Here is a 22810-nt window from a genome sequence, read left to right as displayed (position 1 = left end):
AGGGTTATTACCACTATGAATAATTAAGATAAACTATAACAAGTATAGTTAAGTCCATTATACCCCCACAAACGAACACGCTAGTTATAATCGGTATAGTTATGGCATATATATATATATATATATATATATATATATATATATATATATATATTACAAACAAAGTGATAAACTATAATATGTATAGTTCATGTTCACTAGTCACTATCACTATCCGATGAACTATAATATGTATAGTTTATGTTCACAGCCACTATTACTATTTTGTACACTACACTAGGGTTTGGTTCCGGTTTTTGGATTTAAGACCACATTCAATCTCGCATTGTTAGTTTTCAGCTATAATTTCTAAGTGTATATACTAGAGTTATATAGAACCTAGTCATGATTGGCTTAGAATTAGTGGTTCCGCCTTATTTCCTGTTCCTCGTTTGGTTGTGGGCCTAGGGCAGACCCATTACATTCGATGTTTTATCTAACTTTAATTTTATATAACTTATATACACAAGGAAATTATAGAAGGAATCTATAGGGAATTCTAGGATGCACTATTTCATAACATAGAAGCTTACATTTCACATTTTGAGGAAAATATCAGATTTTCTGGAACAACTTAATTGCTTTTACGGGGAAAAACAGTTTATTTCTCACTTTAAAACTCTTATGAACTCACCAACCTTTGTGTTGACACTTTTTCAAACAACTTGTATTCTCAGGGAATTACTAAACAGGTAAATCAACTGCTTTCGAGGACGGGACGCTAAAGCGATAAACTCAAACTTATTTTGTCATCATGATGTAATTGATTTTGAAACATGTAAACTTACTCTATGATGTAACTCTTTCAATTATATTGATGATGGTTGTGTTTGCTTTCTTCACTATTACATTTGTTGTTATGATACTATACATGAAGTCCTCCACCCCCAGACGTTTCCGCCATCCTTGGTTTGGGGGTGTGACAGAACATTTGTGGGAGGGTCACTTTCGATGTATCCAATTTCAATGATTGGATTCACAACATTCGAATGGCCCTAAGGAGAAAGAATACGTCCTCAACAAAGAACTCAAAGAGATAGATGAAACCAAAGCTACTGCTGAACAAATAGCTGAGTATAGGGCTCACAAAAAGGACGCGACAAAGGTATCATGTATTATGGTAGCCACTATGCTCCTAAGCTGCAACGGTTCTACAAGGACTACTGGCCTTACAACATGTGCCAGGATTTGATGGAAAAGTACCGTCAAAGCGTGCATCAAGAAAGGTACAAGATTGTCCCTCGCTAATAACAACCAAGATGAAATATGGAAAGTCCATCACAAGCCACTTGCAAAGGATGAAAAAGCATGTGGATCGTTTGCTCAAGTTGAATGTCAACTTTCACGAAGTGTTGGTGATTGATATAATCCTACACTTTTTACCTCCTTGTTATGATTAGTTCAAGATGACTTATCATATGAACAAGGAGGAAGTCACCTTGAGGAAACTTCAAGGTTTGTTGAGAACTGATGAAAGTGGACTTAAAGGCAAAGCTGTCGAGTCCACCCCTACTTCTACTTCACCGGTCCTTTCTATAGGAAATGGAAAAGGGAAAAAGAGGAAATCTCCCTCTAAAAGCCACAAGGGAAAGTTCCATGATGGATCTTCTTCAAGTGGATCCAAAGGAAAAGCTGGTTATGTCACTCCCTCATCTGATCCTAAAGAAGCAATGTGTTTCTATTGTCACGAGAAGGCGCATTGGAAACGAAGCTGCCTAAAATACTTACAGGATATCAAGGATGGGAAGATAAAGCCCTCCTTCACAGGTATTTATACTATTCAATCTAATAACTCATCACATGCTAGTTCTTTTTTCCTTGATACTGGATGTGGTTTCCACATTTGTTTTGATTTTTAGGGGCTAAGAAGAAGTATGGATGTGGAGCATGGAAAGATGAATATAGTTGATCAAGCTATATTTATCCCAGATATGGTTACATAACTGCCCAGGTTTGACTGTAGTGTTCAACATCTAAATACTTTTGTTTTGTTCTTATTATGATACGGTTCTATCAAGTATGTATACTTTTAGAAGATACTTATATTCTTAAGATATACTTTTAGTTAGAGTGTTTTTAGTCCCATTGTATTTATAGTTGTATATATTGTATGGTTAGATATACTAGTTCACTATAAACAATGCTATGATACCAATCTGTCACACCCCCGAATCGGGACGGTGGAAACGTCCGGGGGCGGATGACTTCATGTACAGTATCATAACAATTGAATATGAATGAAACATAGCAACCAAACATCATACATTGGAAATACACACTTATATGGTTTGTGAAAATTGTGAAAATTGATGCTTGTGTGTTTCTATTATAAGCAATATTAAGTGGATGTGATTCTTAGTTGTGTTATTTGTAGTAGTGTTAGAATTTACCAAATAAGGAATATTCTCGTCACCGAAGTTTCAAATGGACAGAAACTTGGAATCATGCGACTTGTAGTATGATGAATGAGAACCTTAGTATTTGGGAAATTAAGACTAATTCCTTGTTCGCATAAGTATGTGAGTCAAGTGAAGGAATAAATGATCTACTCTGCATTGTTGTGCACTAGGTCAAGTCCGCCACAAAGAATGATAAGAGTATTCGTCATGATTTGCTAAAAGTTTAGTAATTATGGTTATACTTACAAGATTAAGTATAATTCTGAATCATTGAAAAGTCTCAATATATGGCAGAACGAATAAGAAGAATCAATAAGGCAGAAAGATAAAAGTTTCTCAAATCTGAAAAGATGGGAGAGTACTTTAGTATCATGTTTTATGATCCTCTCATTGATTATGAAACCATATCACAATTGATACTCTAAGGACACCTTAGTGCACTAGTATGGCTAAGAAAAGGAATCGAAAATTATTGAAATGGTTAAATCAAAATATGAATCATACTTCGTTCCAAAATCAAGTCTTAGAGTCATACTCCAAGATTGTGACTTGAGTGACACATCTTAAGAAGTTTTTAACACACTCATCAAATGTGGAGTAGAAATTTTTTTCTTACTCTTGCACGTTTGAAATTGATAAGTTGTGATGTCTTGGATAAGACAAAGACCAACTAAGACCAATTATGTGTAGTGTTTGTCTTGATAAGAACCCGCACTAACTCTTGAATATTTGTTTGTGAAGAAATGTATCTTGACAAGAGAATCTTATATGTCAAGAGGTCAGTAGGATTCTAAATGATCTAGAAAAGGTTCAAGAACTAATCAAGAGTAAATCTATTAAACACTAGCACCCGACTTGAGGTTTGTAACCTATCATGTTGACACATTCTTGTTTCTGTGCCCATTCCATTTAAAGTTGACAATGCATGTGAGTCCTATGAGTTCTCATTTAAATGCATAAAGGCAATGCACCTTGATCAATGAAAGTTCATTGATTTGTATGGGTGAGCTGCCTGACTACTTGGAAGACATGGTAGGCCCTTGTGCTGCCAAGCGGCAAGAAATTAAGATTAAACAAGTTCAGTCCATATGAGTTTGGATTTGTCACAAACATTGTCTTGCGATTATGGTTATGACAAATTCACATGGATATGAGCACATACACCATAAAATCTAAGTGTCATAAGGTTTCTCTCCGTTTCATGAAAATGATTGTGAGGAAACGCTTTCACTAAGAAAGATTTTAAGGAGATAGAAATTGTGATATTTGCATTCTCAAACTCGATTATGATTACGTATCCCTCTTCATAATTCGAATTGTGGGAAATGGCAATAAGTCTGAACATTCGGGACTTACTATTGTAGGTTCCGAAATGGTTTAGACATACATATGAGCTATCTAAGGAAAGGTGTATGGGTTTGAGAAGCTTAGATAAAGTCTTATCAAAGCATATCGTATTAGAAATATGAACTTTGGAAGTCAATAAGTATTGATTTCTAGAAGTCCAAATACTTTCTGAATACGTGTCAAAGCTAGTGGGAGCATAAATGTTATGTTGGTATGGATATAATTATCATGTTAGTGGGAGCATGATTAATATTTTAAGTGTTGCAAGTTAGCAATATTAATTATATAAAACAAAGTTTCACTTTGCAAAGTTGCAAGGGTTGAAAAGTTGTTTTGCTATAATTAAGTGAGAGAATATTATACTTCATTTCAAAAGTCTAAAAGTTTGGATCGATAAATTTTAATCAAATTTAGTCAAAGGACATATATGGATGTTATGTTGAAAAGGTTCAACTTAAAAGAATTCTAATATATGACAATATTATAGCAAGAAACTGGTAAAGTATCACGTTTTTCATTATGAATCGTGTCCCATACACTTCAGGTATAGGATCGATTGCATATGCTATAATATTCGAACGTTCTAAATTTTCTGAATGCCTATGACATTAAGAAGGAAAAAGGACTAGAACGGGATTTGACTAAAATAATTAAACGACTGTCAAGGACAATCTAAGGTTTGCCGAGGATTGGTCACTTATGGGCAGTTGGAAGTATAATAACGTATGGACCATAGTGACATTATTATTATGATTAGATATGATTCTATTAATAATGAGTTGTCGTATGGAAAATATGGAAATGTTTCCATATTGGGAATTGAATATCGAGAATCTATGTTTAGATTATAAACTTTTATGTAAGAAGGATGTTCAAAGGAATGTACTTTGAATATGAGACTTCACATCCATGGAACTGCCTTGTAACAATCTCCATTAGAGCACTTTGTAATATTATTTGCAAAGTCTTGGTGGCTTTGGTGTTGTGACATTACAAAAGGATCATTGCATAAAATGTTAGAATCTAACATATTCTAATGGTGGCAAGAATTTGGTATTCTTACACTTATGACAAGGATTAGGATTTGTGAAATGAGTATCATTGGAAATGTGTTCAATTGATCTATTTCACAAAGTATGGACCATAAGAAAACAGAGTGTGCATGCTTGGAGCATGGGACAACTGCTGTTATAATTCAAGTAATAAGTTGATTATCCAAAACATTATACAATGAATAATGAGTAATCAATATAGTGATTAAATAAAGGTGTTTTACTTATACTCAAAAGTTTGGGGCCATATAGTATTATTATTATTCTTGTGTTTCACTTTGCATGTTTTGACTTCCTGAATAATAAGATTATTCAAACCATCCATAGTCGATAAATACTTTGGAAGTAGGTATTGAAGCTAGACTGTCATGAATCCAACTGTAGATTATCTGAAGCGTTTTAGACATAGAAAAAGTTTGGTGCAGTGTTCATGAGTGCTCCTGAAATAAGATTTGAGTATTGGATTAAACCCACTCTCACTTGAATCACTTCATGGATTTTATCACGAGTGATTAGTGAGACGATAATATCTTATATTCTTGAAACGGAGACGTGTGAGTTGTAATTTACAAGTCGGTTTCACATTGATAATATGTAAACGCACTAGTAACTTGGTGTTATAAAACATATTGTTGTGTGTGATTTGATGAGTAGGTACAAGCGATCATTTGAGTCGAAGTTTATCTGTTCCTTTTACCCAAAGTGGGATAAAAGCGATATTTGTGGGCCTCTCGATGATTTAGTGATGACACCCTAAGTGCTTTGCCAAGCCTAGACTAATTTGATGTGTTTAATTGTAGTCTATTGTCAGTCGTCATAAATCGGAAATCGAGAAACAACACATGAACATAAAATATGATCAAAATCCATGTCTCAGTTCATACGATATCTGGAATGGAGGAATATTTGATCCCTTGTCTAAAGGAAGCGTTTCTGATAAGAACAGAGTTGACAATGGCTTTTGAAAGCTACAATGGCTTTTGAAAGGTAGTTGTATCAATCTGAAGAGTTGGTGTTTGGTTGATGGGCTGATCGTTTTTCTTGGGCGACATGATTCTGTTATACCGAAAGAAAATGAATTTGTGAGCGAGAATGGTTGAACCTAGACGTAGATTGATCACTTATGTAAAGAATAGAAGTATGTTCTCTAAGGTTTGACCTACATCCCTATGATGCAGTCCTAATACGGAATGGAAGTATGTTCACGAAGGTTTGACCTACATCCCTATGATGCAGTCCTAGAAAAGATCGGAAGTAAGCTCATACAGTGGTCTCAAGACGTTTGTCGTTCGAACCGAGGTAGCGTTGGTTGGTGAATAACATGATCCAACCATTAAAAGAGACTTGGAGATGTCTCCGGAGTCACATTGATATAGTCCAATGACTTGACTAAAGCATGTTTCAGATAGACTCTAATGAAAGTATGATAAGGGTTTTTGAATAAAGAGTGGCACAGAAGTTAGCCGACTGTCAATATCTTTGATATTCATGATGTACAAGTTCGGGAAAATGACCTTGTAAAAAGGTCTTACATCATATCCAGAGAAGATAGTTCTTGACAGCATAAAGACTTAACCAAAAGTACTTACAGTACAAGATAGTTTCATAGAAAATGCCACAGCGGGCATAGACAGGAACACAATTCCCTTCTAACAAGGAATATAAAGTAAAGTATCTACTACTAGCGACGGTCATCCCTCTAGTGAACTCTCAGTTCAGCCAGTTGGCGTTCCACATCAAGTAGGTGTCTTTCATACACTCTCTGGCGTACTCGAAGTTCTATGACTTCGGCTCGTGATTCAGCCAGTGCTTGCAGCAGGGTTTCATGGTCTCTCTCAGACCTCTCACGAGCATGTTCAAGGCGACTGGTGCGAAGCATATGAATTCCTCCATTTGTATCAACTTCTGCGATACGTTGTAGAGCTGTCATGCCTTGAATTTCGTTTCGGGCAACTCTTCGAATCAGAATTGGCATGATTCTGTCTGTTGAGCCCCCATTGCTCAGGTCATAGAAGCTTCGGTCACCATTAAATGGCATGGGCTGATCTTGTCCTTGGCTCCATGTTTCCAAACATTCCACCCACTCAGGCGTTGGGCCATGAAAAGTCGTACGAGGGTTAGGAATTGGAAAGGGAGCTGCCTGGGGTAGGTTCTCAACCTCAGGTTCGGAGATAGCACTGTCTGGAAGGTCTTCATCATGGGGATCATTCAGAGGGATCAGATGATTATTATCTGGTTCTTCTCCAAACCACCCAGCAATAACCTCGTTCGGAAGGAACAGGTTGTCGTGGGGATGGAATCCAGCCATGTTATCTACGCGAGAATTGGGGTATGAAAATAATTATTAGACGAACTATCTAGATAATTATTTAGGAAATCTTCATTAGTTACATCGCTATTTGTAAAGTGCATACCAGTTATATGAAATCAACACAGGATAGGCCTACGAATAAGTGACTCAAATCCAAATTCACAAGGAATAGGGATAAAGCAAAAATTTCACCGATTCTAAGTCTATAACATCCTAGTTACATATAACTTTAGTGTATCCACTTAGCAACTATCAACTTGGTAATGAAGATTCCGCTTTAGTTCTCAAGTATAAAGTACTTATAGTAACACAAAACACCCCTATGGTATTTTAGACTTAGGTTCTGTTATAATGTTCTCATTATGGTAATGTTGGTAAGTTTTTTTTAAACTTGTTGCCATATCACAACCATTCTTGGGCATGTGCTAATCACTCCTAGGAACAGCATAGTTGATCAGGCTATGCCACTCCCAAGACTGACCATACATCCCCGAGCTTACCTGTAATATTCAACAATCTCAATACTTTTGTTCTTGTCATTGTGACACGGATTTTAGTATGAATGCAGGCACGTATACTTTGTTAAATGTTTTATTATTTAAAAGTATAAACTCTTAGACAGAGTGTTTTAATCCCAATGTATTTATAGTTAGTATATCTTTTATGGGTTGATATACTTAATTCACTATAAACAATGCTCTGATACCAATCTGTCACACCCCAAAACCAAGAACGGCGGAAACGTTCTGGGGTGGAGGACGTCATGTGAAGTATCATAACAGTGTAAAGTAGTAAACAAGCAACAACATCATCCATTGCATTAAAAGTAAAGTGTTAATACATGTGTGTTCTTTCATAATGTACAACAATAAAATGAATAATCAAAATAAGACGAGTCTTGACTGTGCTCCGTCTTCTCAAAACCTGGCCACCGTACCTGTCTAACTGGTGACCTGAGAATACAAGTTATTTTGAAAGCAAGTATCAGCCTAAAGCTGGTGAATTCATATGTATTTAAGTGTCGGAAAACTGTTATGAATGTCTTGTAAATCTTTAAATGAAACAATTGATATAGGTTTGAAAACCCTAGAAAATCCCTTATTTCCTACTAGTATAAAATCTAGTCTTCTACCAAGACCCGAATGTTTTACTATGAAAATGATAGTTTTTCCTTCTTTTTGACTATTACAAACAGTACTTAGTCTAACTCATCGTTTATGTGAATGTATCACAAAATAAAGTAAATTAGGAAAAGAATATGATAGTCTTCTACCAAGACCTGAATGTTCTGTTATGAAAATGATAGTTTTTCCTCCTTTTTAACTATTACAAACAGTAATTAGTCTAACTCATCGTTTATGTGAATGTATCACAAAATAAAGTAAATTAGGAAAAGAATATGATAGTCTTCTACCAAGACCTGAATGTTCTGTTATGAAAATGATAGTTTTTCCTCCTTTTTGACTATTACAAACAGTAATTAGTCTAACTCATCGTTTATGTGAATGTATCACAAAATAAAGTAAACATGAAAAAGTACTAATGCAAGTATTATCCTTGGGTACTAGGACTAACACAACATATAACCAAAGTAAATAGGAAAAAGTACTAATGTAAGTGTTATATTTGGGTACTAGGACTAACACAACATCGCAATAAGCGAAATGTATAACCTAATGAACATCCGAAGCTTGTCCACTTATCCTTTGTAGCAACAGTAGGGGGAAGGAAGGGTTAGTCCCGTAATCGATCTTCCTAGTATAAGTATTAACCGTAGACCTCCGTAGATGGTCATCAACCACCGGTGCTAATCAGTTGGAATTCAGAATGGTTAGTCTCACCTAGATATCCCGAGGTACTAGGGATAGGCCGGACAATTTACACAGAAAGTACTAATAAATCATCCTCGCAAACCGAGATACAAGTATTCATGTAAGCGTGTTCATGTATCATGTAAGCATATGTAAACGTACTCATGTATCAGGTAAGTATATGTATATGTACTCATGTATCAGGTAATGTACTGGTATAGACTCATGAATGAACTGACTCTTGTGTGATTCCTTGTAATAGGAATAATGTTTGATATCTTCTAACTATCCCTATGATAGTTAACTAAAAGGTAATTGGTTGTTCAAGTAGGTTTATACACCCTTGCTACACAAGAGTGTGGGAAACTGAATGAAGGATGAAAACTATAATCTCAAAACATTTATATGAACATAAGTGTATATGTATAGTTTCGTTTCAAGAAGGTAAAAATAATGGTTTTGTAAGATATCTAAGAGTTTTGAACAATAATTAACAATGAATTGATGTCATTTTAATAAACATTTCAAAAGTAATACATTTGATAACAAAGTACTTTTAAGATAGAAAACCATTTCATGCGTCACATTTTGTAGTATGTGAAATCTGCTGAATGAAAACACAGTTATAAAATACATATGGATGATTTAATAACATGCTGTTTTCTACTTGTATTCCCCCCCCCCCCAATTAAAGCATTTAAAATCATTTAAAACATTGATTTAGGGTATGAAAGCACCTGTAGATGGTGGTTTGGATGAACTGAACGGTGTAGGATTGTTAGGTGTCAAGTGAGGACTTGTACACACACTATGATCCTAATGAACATATAATCACACATATATGTAACCAATTAGTCTTAAATTACTAATTGAAAATGTTAAGACATCTTAGAACCTAATAAACACTTTATATAAGTGTTATAAGCCCTAAGGATTGCATCTAAGTTGTTGTGGGACAAGGCAATTGGGCTTAGGGTTCCAAAGGACCCTATACATGAGTTTACTCACTCATAAACATCACACAAGGAGTTTACGGTCGTAAACCCTTGTGTTTACGGCCGTGAACTCCTAGATTTAGTGACATTTTGTGTTTTGAAGTTCAAAATGATCCCTATAAGTATTCCAACTTGGTGGATTAATTCTTGGAAGGTTTTAAGGCACTAATACACTCCTTTGAGGAGTTTACGGCCCCAAGGCCAATTCCCTTTGAATTTACTGCCGTAAACTCATATGGAAGGGGTGTTCTTGATGCTTTCAAGTCCCATGCACATGTAGGATAGGTTCTAGACATTTATCTAAGGCAAATGAAGGCCTTAGGCACACATTGGTGCCCTTCTTTCATGTTTACGGCCCAAGCACAATATTAGGGCCGTAATCTCTCTTTGAGAGGGGTTTTTGAAGTTTTAAAGTCCTTGATTTATGTAGGAGTAAACCTGTCCTAGACTTTAGGAGTGCCAAAAGCACCCTTTGGTCCATGTTTTTGGAGTTCACGGTCCAAGATCTTCTTGGGCCGTGAACACCCAAACTTTGGTGTTTCATTGTTGTTTTCTTGTCCCAATTACACCTATATACAATCCTAAGGTAGTAACATATCACGGGGGAAAGGCTAGGCATTGTTTCGGGAGTTTACCGCCCAAGAACACCTTGGGGAGTAAACTCCTAAATCTAGATGTTTAGCTATGATATCTATGTTATAAACACATTATAAGCTATATAACACTACTAGAGAGAGGTACTCACGATTTGGGATGAAAACCTGAAGATCCGTGAGAGAGAAAATGGCTTTTCTCTAGTTAAAAATGTGAATAATGAATGAAATTGGTTCAGAATTCTATTTATAGTCCTGAGATTTTTGGCAGAAAATATTTTATTCCCGGAATGATCTCTAATATCATAGAGTATTGGTATAATAGTGTTGCACAAAACCCTAGTGCATCCACTCTCCTGATATCTCCTTAAGTGTTAAACCTGAAATACTCAAACTTATACCCAAAGTCTGGAATTTCTCTGTAACTGTTCCAACTTCTATTGGCTTGATATGGTTTGTTCAGAATGAAAATTTCGGGTTGTCACAAATTCTATGGGAAGCCCATAAGGAAATCGTCCAAAGGATATTCTAGAAGGAGTGCATGGGCTGCTTAAGGCTTAAGCAGTCATATTAGGGTTTCTAGCTAAAAAAATCCCTAGCAGCCACAAGTATAAATAGACCCCCTAACATAAGGATTTCGGCCCTATGCTTCATTGTATTGCCTTAGCCGATTTCCTCCCATCTCCTAAGTCATCTTGTTGCTAGTGGTGTTTGTGACTCCATTAGAGGTGCATCATTTAAGGAACTAAGCTTTCAAAGGTCAAGGATATTCAAGGAGAACTTGTTATTACTACATAACAAGAAAGGTAAGATCTAAACCCTAGTTTATATGTGAATTTGATTGTTATATGCTAATTCATAGGATCATTGCTTTGGTATTCAATATTGTTGTGTTCATAGTAGAAAACCCTATATCAAAGCAATTAGGGTTGCATGAACACCATATGAATGTTATTATGCTCATAACCCAATAGATCCCACCTCACGGGTCACCTGCTCCCACCAGTCTCGTGCTCGATCCCTCAACATACAAGATGTGAACCCCACCTTTGCCGCATTAGGGCAAAAACTCATGCGTTGGGCATTCTCCATGTCTGCCACCCAACGTCGCCTAGTGATTGGATCCCTGACCACGAAGAACTTAGGCGCTCCACACGCCTTGAACTCCCTGAACGAGGGAGCTCGGTCCCTAATCTGGCCTGCATCAATCTCGTCTCGGAAGGACCTGAGCCTCTCCTCTATGATCTTCATGATGCCCTCCTTGACAATACTAAAAATCACCGGGGGAGCATCAAGGATGCCACGAGTAACCTCGGCTGCGATAAGATCGTACAACCTCTCATCCATGGGCTCTGCACCGGAGCCCGAACCTGATCCTGGTCCTTATCCTGAACCTTGCGTGATCATCACCATCCTCAACTGAAAATATCACAAATAACCAAGATAAGGAATTCGAAAGAGATTCCTCCTCACCGGAATTGTCAGAACTATCAGATCTTTCATTTCTTCAGGTACAGGTCCTGTGCTTTCCGTAGTACGGGCCTAATACTACCTTCCACACCTACATGTACCTTCCCCAAGGCCATACCTGATATCCCTAAATCATCCAATCATAACTCATAAACACAACACTGACTCTGATCCTAGACTGCCCTAGGATTTTCAACCCTCACCAAACCAGCAACCCGGATTAATCATAGCAGGTTGCCCTATGCATGCAAGTTATACACAAAGATAGTCACATAGGCTGTCAAATAAAGCTTCTATCCTAAACCACAACCAAACAAGGAACAGGGATAAAGCAGATCCCCTCATTCTAGGGATATGCCATCTTAAACATGTACAATTTTGAAAGCATACACTTAGCAAATAATACATACAATCATATTTCAATATATACTATAATATGACTAAAACATTGGAAATACTTACTTGAGCTCTGACACATCCATTTCCTCAAACCAAGGCTCTGATACCAACTTGTAACAGCCTAATTTTTAGAAAAATTTTAACTTTTAATTTCATAAACATCATTCATAGGAAGTACAAAAATCCCAATAAATATCCATATTATTTTTGAATTCATAGTACAAAAAGCTAAATGTGAAAACACTAGAGAATGCATGCCACATCATCAAGTTGGGCCCTTGCCATTATCAATAGAAGTACCTGAAACATTCAATAAAACTGTAAGCACAAGCTTAGTGAGTTTCCCAATCACACAAATCATATAATCACATAATGTCATGATTATACATATACATACAAGTTTCCATCGACTCCCTCCATGGTCTTCAATGGAATGCCATGGGCTGCCCCCATGGTCTTATATCCTCATGTCATGGGCTCCTCCCATGTTCTTGCCAGGTGTCATGGGCTCCTCCCATGGTCTTCACATAAACCCATACATAAATCAAATAGCAAACCATTACACATCCCAATACTAATCATCTCATATCAATTAATGGGTCGTCCTTGGTGCCTTCGACCCATGAGTGTGGTGAGAAGACTCACCTTAATACTGCACAGAAGCTTACTAGGTTGGGACTCTAATATCTACTCTACACAACCCTATAACAGAACAATTTCTTAAATACAACTCAAAATTCCCCAAAACCCCTTAAAGGTCAAACTTGGTCAAAGACTAAGGTCAAAGGTCAAAGTCAACATCCTGAGTTGATCCAACTCGCGAGTTGTCCCTCAACTCGTCGAGTTTCTCTATCACCCATACAGATCGGCAAAAATCCCATCAACTCGTCGATTTCACTAATGAACTCGTCGAGTTGGCCAGAAATCCAACCTCTTAATGTATTAAGGTGATACCATCGAATCTAGGGACTCCAAATCTCATATTTCATCCAAAATGAGTTCTAAAAGGGTAAAGTTTCCAACTTTACCCTTAAGAACCATCTAAGAAGAAGCAAACCCAAACCCTAGGCTCTTTAGAGTGAGTCTTAGTCCATTAAGCCCTTAAACTCTCCCAATATAGTCCCAAAACATAGATATAGAGTCTAAAGGTCAGATAATCATGTAAAGTTTCCAAATTTACGTCCATGCAAACTAGAAATACACTCTAGAGCTTAATAAGGACTTAATGAGGGACTTATTGCATGAATAGGGCTTGGAACTAATAAAGTTTGCAACTTTCAGTCATGAAAAGTCATGAAGGGGTTAGATCTAACATAATAAACCCTGGAACCTTCAACATCTTGGCTAGCCCAACCAAAATCCCAAAATCATGCTAAAACTTCCACTAAAGAAATCTAGATGATAACAAAGCCAAATGTCGACTTTATACCTCAAGAAGACTGCTATTGGTGAAGATTTTTTGGATCAATACTCCTTCTTCTAAGCTAGATGATTCCAACTTCCAAGCTCCTTCCAAAAGAACCACCAAAATCAATTCTCAAAGCTCACACACTTAATCTTGAAAGGTGATACATGAATCTAGGGTTTCTGGACAAGGGTGGATGGTAAGGAGGCCAACCAAGGGGGTTTAAGTCCTTTAAGTAGGGTGCACACCCTAAAATTAGGGTTTCATCTTCAGCCGCCAACTCGTCGAGTTGGGACTCCCGACTCATCGAGTTGGGTCATTAAAACCCGCGACCACAAAATTCTTAACACGATGAGTTAGAGCTCCTCAACTTGTCGATTTCCCATAGAATTCCAATATTTTGAGAAATGCATAATACCTAGACCAAGCGTTACAATGCAGGAGGGTTATAGGTGTAGATGGTTGTTTTTTAAAAGGTATTTGAAGAGGTGAGCTTCTTTCAGCTGTAGGAAGAGATGCTAACTACCATATTTACCCCATTGCTTGGTCAGTAGTTGCAGTTGAGAACAAAGAAACTTGGAAGTGGTTTCTAGACTTCCTACTTAATGACATTAACATGGGAAATGGAGCAGGATTAAGCCTACTTTCTGACCAACACAAGGTATGTTTTCACAATCTTTACCTCTATTTTAATTGGTTATTGTTTTATTTATCTTAATGTTTTCTTTATCTTGCATGTTTAGGGTCTTATTGAGGCTGTTAAAGAAAGAGTACTAGATGTTGAACATAGGCAATCTGCTAGGCACATCTATGCTAATTTTAAGAAAAAATTTACTAGTGCTGAATATAAGAAGCTTTTTTGGAGGGTTGCAAATGCCACAACTGTCCAAAGGTTTGAAGGTATAATGAAAGAGATTAGGGTGATTGATATACAAGCACTTGATGGAAAGAGATCCAAAAACCTGGTCTAGGGTTTTTTTTGTATTGGACAGGTGTTGTGATGCCATTGAGAATGGTATTTGTAAATCATTTAATGTTGCAATTGTGGATGCTAGGAAAAAGCCGATTATAACAATGTTAGAAGAAATTAGGAGGTTTATGATGGATAGGATGTATTGTAAAAGAACGAAGGGGCAGAAATGGAATCTAGACATATGTTCATCCATTAGAATGAAAATAGTGGACATGAGGACACATCTAAGGTATGTATACTTTTATTGTATTCCAACCATGTAAATTGATTCCCAAGTACTACTTTCATACTATATACCTTTATTTTATAGGTATTGGCATGCAATTGCAAGTGGAGTGCAGCAATTTGAAGCGAGGTTAGTACATAAGGTTTATGTTGTGTACTTGAACCAAAGAACATGTGCATGTAGAGGATGGCAACTAACCAGTATACCATGTGTACATGTCATGGCTACTATTAGTTATCTAAATGAGAATGTGGAAGACTATGTGGCAATTTGGTTCACACCACAAATGTTTAGAAATTGCTATAGGTATACAATTAAGTCTTTAAATGGAAGTGAAATGTGGCCAACTAACATTGGTCAGACTATGTTGCCCCCGAAACGTAGAAGATTACCAGGCAAGCCTAGAGTCAATAGGAAGATGCTTCGGAAAAAGAAGGTCGACATACTATTAGCAAGAAAGGGGCTGTTACAAAATGCAACATCTGTAGACAATCAGGTCACAACAAAATCAGATGTCCATTGGCCAAAGAAGGTTGTTTTCATATCAACTTTCATTCATTTATAAAAATATAAGTGTTATCTATTAATGCATAATAAATTTAAATGTAGGACCACGTACTAATCCCAAAAAGAAGAAGAGTAAACATGTTCCTGAAGTTGAAGATGAGTTAGAATATGAGATTGAAAAGGTGGTTGAAGAAGGAGAAATGGAACATGTGATTGACTTAGAACCCGAGATTGAAGTGGAAGAAAGAGAAGAAGAACATGTGATTGACTTGGAAAATAAGATTGAAGTTGAAGAAGGAGAAGAAGAACGTGTGGTTGACTTGGAACATGTTGTTGAACCTGTTGTTGAAGTGGCATAAGGAAGAGTTGTTGTAGATCACCAAGAAGTAGAAGTTGAACCTGTGATTGAACATGTTGAAGTTGAACATGATAATAAACATGTGGTTGAGGAACAAGTTGCACAACTTGTTGTTGAAGTTGAACAACTGGCACAACCATTGAAAAGGCAAAGGAAATACTCAGAGAGGATCACTGAATTGGCATTAAAGAGGTTGTCATCACCAAGGATGGATGTGGTTTAAGTGTGACTAAACTGTTACTTTGGAATGATTCCCCTTGATGGTTTAATTATGTCTTTTTTTAAGTATATATTTTGTTTAGGGCAGAAAACACTATGCTTTTGTCTTTTGGTAAACACTATGCTTTTGTCTTTTGGTATTTTAAAGTTGATGTAAATCTGCACATTAAAAACTATGCTTTTGTTTGTTATTGCCCTTTAAATAGAATCTACATTATTCAATGTTGCTTTTACATAGGATTCCTTCTTTTTTACTATTATGCCCTTCACACTATTATGGATTGCACATGCTACATCATTTGGTAAGTGGTTTCTCATCTTGAATTATTGGATGAAATCCACTAAACAGGGGTAAAATTATGCAAAGCACACTCATTTTACACTCATGATTTGCAGCCTACAGGTGTTGGAATCGACATCACATCCAACTATAATTTTTCACATTTATTCCCATAAATCATATTCAACCATAAGATTCAAATTGTCAATTCAACAAAAAAGGACATGCTAACTTTTCATTAAATTTGATCCACTTACAATTTGACATTTATGCCCTTAAAAGTGACACTACAAACAACATAAACAACACAATTACATAACTTTTGAGACTACTAATTTTCCTACTCATCTTATCAAAATTTTCATTTGTCTTCTTGTTGTAAATATTGAAATCATGGTCCATAATGGCAATCCTCACTTCACAGGATTGTGCCCCCACTTCATCTCTTTTCTTCTTGTTGGCAGTATCTTCTTCATTAACCCATTCCCAGAATTTGCATTTAATTTCTAGGTTATCCTAAAACAAATAATACGAAAATTAGTGAAAAAAAACCTTACTAGATATGGATTAAACCCCACATACTGTTGAATTAGGGCAAAACCTAAACTCTCTTCTAGGATTATCTTTGGTCGTTGAAGTCCAAATACGAGAAGAGTAGCCACAATCACAAGGATTTGCAAAATCAAGTTTCGATTATGACATGGGTTTCTTCAATCTCGAGTTGAAGTTGTGCGTAGAGAAGGAAGCCATGAGAGAAATCTTGCAACAGTTTTGAAGAACGAAGAAATCGTGCCCTAAGGTCCATTAGTAAGGCAGATGTTGGTGTAATAGCCACGTATACATACCCAACTTCCACATTACCTGTTTTTTTATTTTTAATTTCAAAATACTAAGATTACCTCTTGTATGCAGTTGCCAATGGTAAAATGTGTACACGAAACACATATTAATGGTATTTTTATAAAAATTAGTCAATAGTATATTTTGAACATGGTTCACAAATCATTTTACAAGTCATTTTCCTAAAAATAAAGTAAAAGTTGCCATAAACAAAAAAAAACAAAAAAAATTACGGGTGAGCAAAACCGAACACGGAAACCGAAAAACCGACAAAACCGAAACCGAAGCATAAACCGACGGTTTGGGTTTAGAATTTTCAAAAACCGAAATTTTCGGTTTGGGTTTGGTAAAACCGAAAGAAACCAGACCGAACCGAATTTCATATATTATATGTATTTTGTGAGTTATATATGTATATATACGTAGTCCTTGGTTTATAAACACAAGCAGAAGCGTTGCTCTAGTGGTTAGCGCGTTGGGCGATTGTAGGAAACGGTGCAGGTTTGAAACTTCCTAGCGTCCTTTTTCGTGATTTATTTTGGAAACGAGTTAACTACATCCCACATCGCCCTATTACTGAAACTCAACCATTATTCTCTTCTATATAACTTGGCCACCCTCTTTCATTCTATTATCCCTAACCTTGATTGAGTCCCACATCGTTTGGGATATCTAAATATCACATATCCTCACCATTATATAGTTGATGAGTTGAGATAGGATTAAGAAATAAGTTTGAGGTTTGGTTTGAATTATAAAACTGAAACCAAACCATGAAACCAAAGTTTAAAACCGTAAACCGATAAACCGAACCCATTGGTTTGAGTTTCGGTTTGGGTTCAAATTTTCATAAACCGATCATCCTCGGTTTGGGTTCGGTTTGAGTTCAACCCTTGCACGCCCCCCCCCCCCCCCCCCCCAAAAAAAAAAAAAAAAAAAAAAAAAAAAAAAAAAAAAAAAAAAAAGGTAATTACCAAGTCATTTCCCAATTCTAAATCGTATCATCCAAAACCTTGAATTCACATTAGTTGCACCTCACTCGTTTCTGGCATCTACATAACTGTCATTGAGATAGTTCTGACTTCTGAGAACCCTAGAATTTATTAATTAAGTAACGTGAATTATGTAGCATCGATGTTAATATGAACCCCAACACCTCGTCTTCGTCTCCTCTTGCATCTTCTTCTACATCAGGATCATCTTCTTGGTTTTCCGGCATTGTACGTGGCCGCAAGTCAAACAGTTCTACAATGGCTATCAAATCTGCCGTTACCGGCGGTGGGGGCGGCACCGTCGGCCCAATCAATCGCAAGAATCAGTTTCGTGGTATCATGTTCAAGTACGGTTCTAAGCCTGTTCAGGTATGGGATAATTAAATTGAATATTCTCACTCTTTTGCTATATCTTAGTTTTTAGAAGTCGAGCTGTGGTTGGTACTTAATTTTGAATTCAATTTATATAATCGTTTCGAGATTTGGAAATATAGGTGATTGAGAATACATCGATATTCGTTTTTGCTCCTCTCCAATTCTATAAAATCTTTCTGATCTTCAGATTTTAATTGCATTTGATGATTTAAGTTGATAATAGTTGCTAATAGAGATGATTAGATTGTTCTCTTTCTAGTCAATTTCCGCGTGCAATGTAATTCAGCCCATGGTTTCTGTCGATCTACTTCAGATGCAGTTGTGTTAGTTAGTCCTGCATTATTCATGGAACTTGAAGATAAAAGTAATTGCGCAGAGCAAGCAATGACAATTTCTTCTTATAACCGAGAAGATCTCTTGGTTAATCATTCATAATTTTTTTGAAGTTGTTATAAGAACTATGAGCAGAAAAGTTGGTTTCCTACTTTTAAGAAGTTACATATTAATAAGACTACATGAGAATTAAAGTAGGAAAGCTGGCTAAGCAAAACTAGGGCTACAAGGGAACTCCACAATGAAACTCAGAACAATTCATTCCATGAAAGAAAGTATGGAAAAACCTTTTAAGATTAGCAAAACCAGGATGCCCTAATCTTTTGTTCTTAATAGGAATAAAATTGGTACTATTTCAAATGAGCATGAATTATGTTATTATGTAACATATTTTGGCATATATATTATCTTGATTAAAGCCAAGCCAAACATGAGAATGGAAGTAATGACCCATTTCATTACCTTGCTCATTCCATTACTCTATTCACTCCATTCATATGTGGTTCCATTCCTTCATAACAAACATATATTAATTGGTTCCAGAAATCATTTCAAATCAAATTCCTTGATTATGGGATTGACTTAATCTACAAACAACATGTTCCAAATTTACTAAATATTATTCTTTCCACCATTTGAAGTTGTGAGCACAACTATAGGTTATAACATTGGCATGATAATAGATGCTACATATGATTTAGTCATATACTTTGCCTTTGATGCAGGTTGCATTTAAAACTGGTGATTATAAACAACAAGTCGTTTTTATTGGTGGATTGACAGACGGATTTTTGGCTACAGAGTAAGTATATATACCTGTTTAAGAAAATATCATAGAGTATATATACATATACTTTTTATCTTTTTCATGCTATTACGATAATGAATTGAATAAACTCATTACAAACAACATTGTGAAAGTGAAACAATTGAAGAGTTGGTATATAAAAAAGATAAATCGATAAAAGTACATTGCTATTTCTTGCATTTGTAGATTTATTGGGTAAAAACCTATTCTGAAACATGCATATAATTAATTTTAAACGAACAGTTATTTGGAGCCACTTGCAATTGCTTTGGATAAAGAAAAATGGTCACTGGTTCAGTTTTTGCTTTCATCTTCTTATAGTGGATATGGCATCTCCAGCTTGAAAGAGGTAGTCACCCTTCACTTAGGCCTTTTAAACTTATTAGTATTTTTATTTTTTAAACAACACCAATTCTAGGAAGAGCCTCTAAACCATTGATACTTTTAATAACTTTACGTTTCGTTTTATGAAGTTATTTTAAATTGATATTTAGCATTAAAAGAGCCAAAGAATTGTAATTAATAGTAGTGATCTTTTACAATACCTACCCTCAAAAGTTGAAACAATACAGTAATTTTGAACCTCAACTCTTTTGCAATCCTCCTGATTCCTAGGCGAGGGTGGAAATGGAATTCAGAATTCATTATTCATTATTCATTTCAATTCCATCCTTTCTGTTTCTGTTAAAAGACGAAAATAGCCTTGTTATTAAATCTGATCCTGTTTTGGTTGGAAGGATGCCTCGGAGCTTGATCAGTTGATCAATTACTTAATAAACAAAGAAGATTCGGAGGGGGTGGTGCTGCTTGGGCATAGTACAGGCTGTCAAGTAAGTGCTTTGCTTTTGTTTTCTATGAACTTGCATTTGCATATTGTACATACAATAAATAAATAAATAGAGATTATTATAATTTTTTGTATATAATAAATTCTGTAATACTAGGATATTGTTCATTATATGCGTACCAATGCAGCATGCTCCAGAGCTGTCCGTGCTGCTATTTTACAGGTAGTTGAAATTATTGAAAAATGTAGCTAGCTGTATTATTTTCCAAAAAAAAAAAAAATATGTATTATTATGTGAGTTTGATGATTAATTCAGGCTCCAGTTAGTGATCGGGAATTCAGAGCAACTCTCCCTGAAACTGCTGGAATGATTGATTTGGCTTCAAAACTAATAGCTGAAGGCCGAGGATCAGACTTGATGCCCAGGGAAGCAAATCCAGATACCCCAATAACTGCTTATAGGTCACCATTTTTTTTTTTTTTTTTTTTTTTTAAATCTTTATATTTATTCTAGTGTGCCTAAAGTCTATGCTATTTCGTCATTTAGAAATAATTTGGTTTTCATACTGAAGTCTATGAGTTATATAATGTCACTAATAAAGATTGGAAAATGTATGAGTCACTTTATTGTACTATAAATATGAATTAATGTTACTTTTGATGATAATAAGATATATACAAAAAAAAAAAAAAAAAACTAATTCTTAAAGTGGGGGGAGATTATGTTTTATGATTTATGATTTATGATTTATGAATGAACGTGCAGATTTCACTCCCTTTGTGCATACATGGGGGATGATGACATGTTCAGTTCTGATCTCAGTGATGACCAACTCAAACAGAGACTTGGTCACATGTGTAACACACCTTCCCAGGTACTTTTTTTTTTTTTTTTTTACAAATTTATTTTCTTCTTTTCATTTCCCATAACAAGAAATTCAGGTTAAAATGTAATTGGATTGTGCAGGTAATATTTTCTATGGCTGATGAGTATGTACCGGATTATGTTGACAAGAAAGCATTAGCACAAAGGCAAGTCCTTACTTATTATTAACTTCTCCAAATAATAAATGTTCCTTCCTTCCATCTTTTTTTTTTTGTTCATTCACACAAGTCATTTCATTACAATCTCTGTGTGTGTGTGATATGTGACTGAGTAGTAAAATAAATGCATGCATGCAGATTATGTAGAGCACTGGGGGGTGCGGAGAAAGTTGAGATAGAATGGGGAAACCATTCTTTATCGAATAGAACTGATGAAGCTGTCCAGGCAATAATGCAATTTCTCAAGAGTGGGGGTCCTAATGGCTGGGATGACCCTTGGACTTGACACACTCCTTGCCTTACCTTACCTTAATTGTTGTTCCATATTCATCTTCTTCATTATATACTTACTTGCTTTGGAAGTCTTTCTTACATTTTCTTTACTTTGTAATTTGATTCTTTTTTTTCAACAACCCTAAAGGAAAAAAAAGAAAAAAAAAAGACCTCATGTCAATTGTCATGTCTGTGAGAAATGCCCTTGTTTTTTTGTTTTTGTTTTTGTTTTTGTTTTTCCAAGTTGAGATATGTTTGCTGTATTGAAACCTCGAATGTTTAGACTTTAGACCAGTATATATGTTATCCTTTTAGCATTCTATTTATTTGTTTATAGTTGTTGAAAATTCTAGCTGTCACATTTGCATCGATGCCACATAGAATCCCTCATGCTTTTGCCTATGAGTGCGGTGTGGACTGTGGAGTGTGGTGACTCCAACATTTATTTATTTTTTTCATTTTTTTAAAACAAATATTTCATTAAAATTAGAAAAACATGAATTAAAATAATTAAAAAGTCATTACATTAAAATTGAAAAACATTAACTAAATTTTTTTAAGAAAAAAATTACATTAAAATTAAAAACCATACAATCAACTTTAAAAGCCTCACATGAAATTAAAATTAAAAATAGACACGAAATGAAAAAAAAAAAAAAAAATACTAAAACAAGGACTTCAATAAGAAAAAAATTTCGGTGTTCGAGATCGATATGATTAAATTTCCATATATATTATGTCAAATCGTTGTGAACGTCATGATGTTTCTCATTGTCATGTAATTCCCTTCTTATTTCAATTGGCTTTTGGGTACTACGTTTTATAGGTGTCACAGTTGACGAGATATATATGTTTTCTACGTAAATACATATTTCTTTCCTCTCGTCCTTCGGAATCATAGTGTAAAATGATACATGTATACATAGTACCTGCAACATTTTCATTATATCGTGGATGTATCAGATTGTCTATTA

The 22810-nt window shown here is 35.5% G+C and overlaps 1 protein-coding gene across 1 annotated transcript; it reads left to right on the top strand.

The window, feature by feature from the left end:
- The first annotated feature begins 18231 nt into the window (after positions 1-18231).
- LOC111895119 (UPF0613 protein PB24D3.06c) lies at positions 18232-22162 on the top strand. Its single transcript, XM_023891219.3, has 9 exons — positions 18232-18585; positions 19650-19726; positions 19976-20081; positions 20470-20562; positions 20677-20742; positions 20836-20981; positions 21286-21394; positions 21487-21551; positions 21702-22162. The coding sequence occupies exons 1-9, from the start codon at positions 18367-18369 to the stop codon at positions 21847-21849; spliced, it is 1029 nt and encodes a 342-aa protein (XP_023746987.1). The 5' UTR covers positions 18232-18366; the 3' UTR covers positions 21850-22162.
- The last annotated feature ends 648 nt before the right edge of the window (positions 22163-22810 follow it).

The sequence above is a fragment of the Lactuca sativa genome, chromosome 7 (assembly GCF_002870075.4).
Source record: "Lactuca sativa cultivar Salinas chromosome 7, Lsat_Salinas_v11, whole genome shotgun sequence".
NCBI lineage: Eukaryota > Viridiplantae > Streptophyta > Magnoliopsida > Asterales > Asteraceae > Lactuca > Lactuca sativa.
The sequence above is the reverse complement of the archived record's forward strand: the minus strand, read 5'-3'. Positions and strand labels throughout refer to the sequence as shown.

Coding starts and splice junctions, on each gene's coding strand:
- LOC111895119 (XM_023891219.3), top strand. CDS start 18,367: ATGAACCCCAACACCTCGTCTTCGTCTCCTCTTGCATCTTCTTCTACA. Junction 19,727..19,975: donor GACGGATTTTTGGCTACAGA/GTAAGTATATAT, acceptor TTAAACGAACAG/TTATTTGGAGCCACTTGCAA. Junction 20,982..21,285: donor ACCCCAATAACTGCTTATAG/GTCACCATTTTT, acceptor ATGAACGTGCAG/ATTTCACTCCCTTTGTGCAT.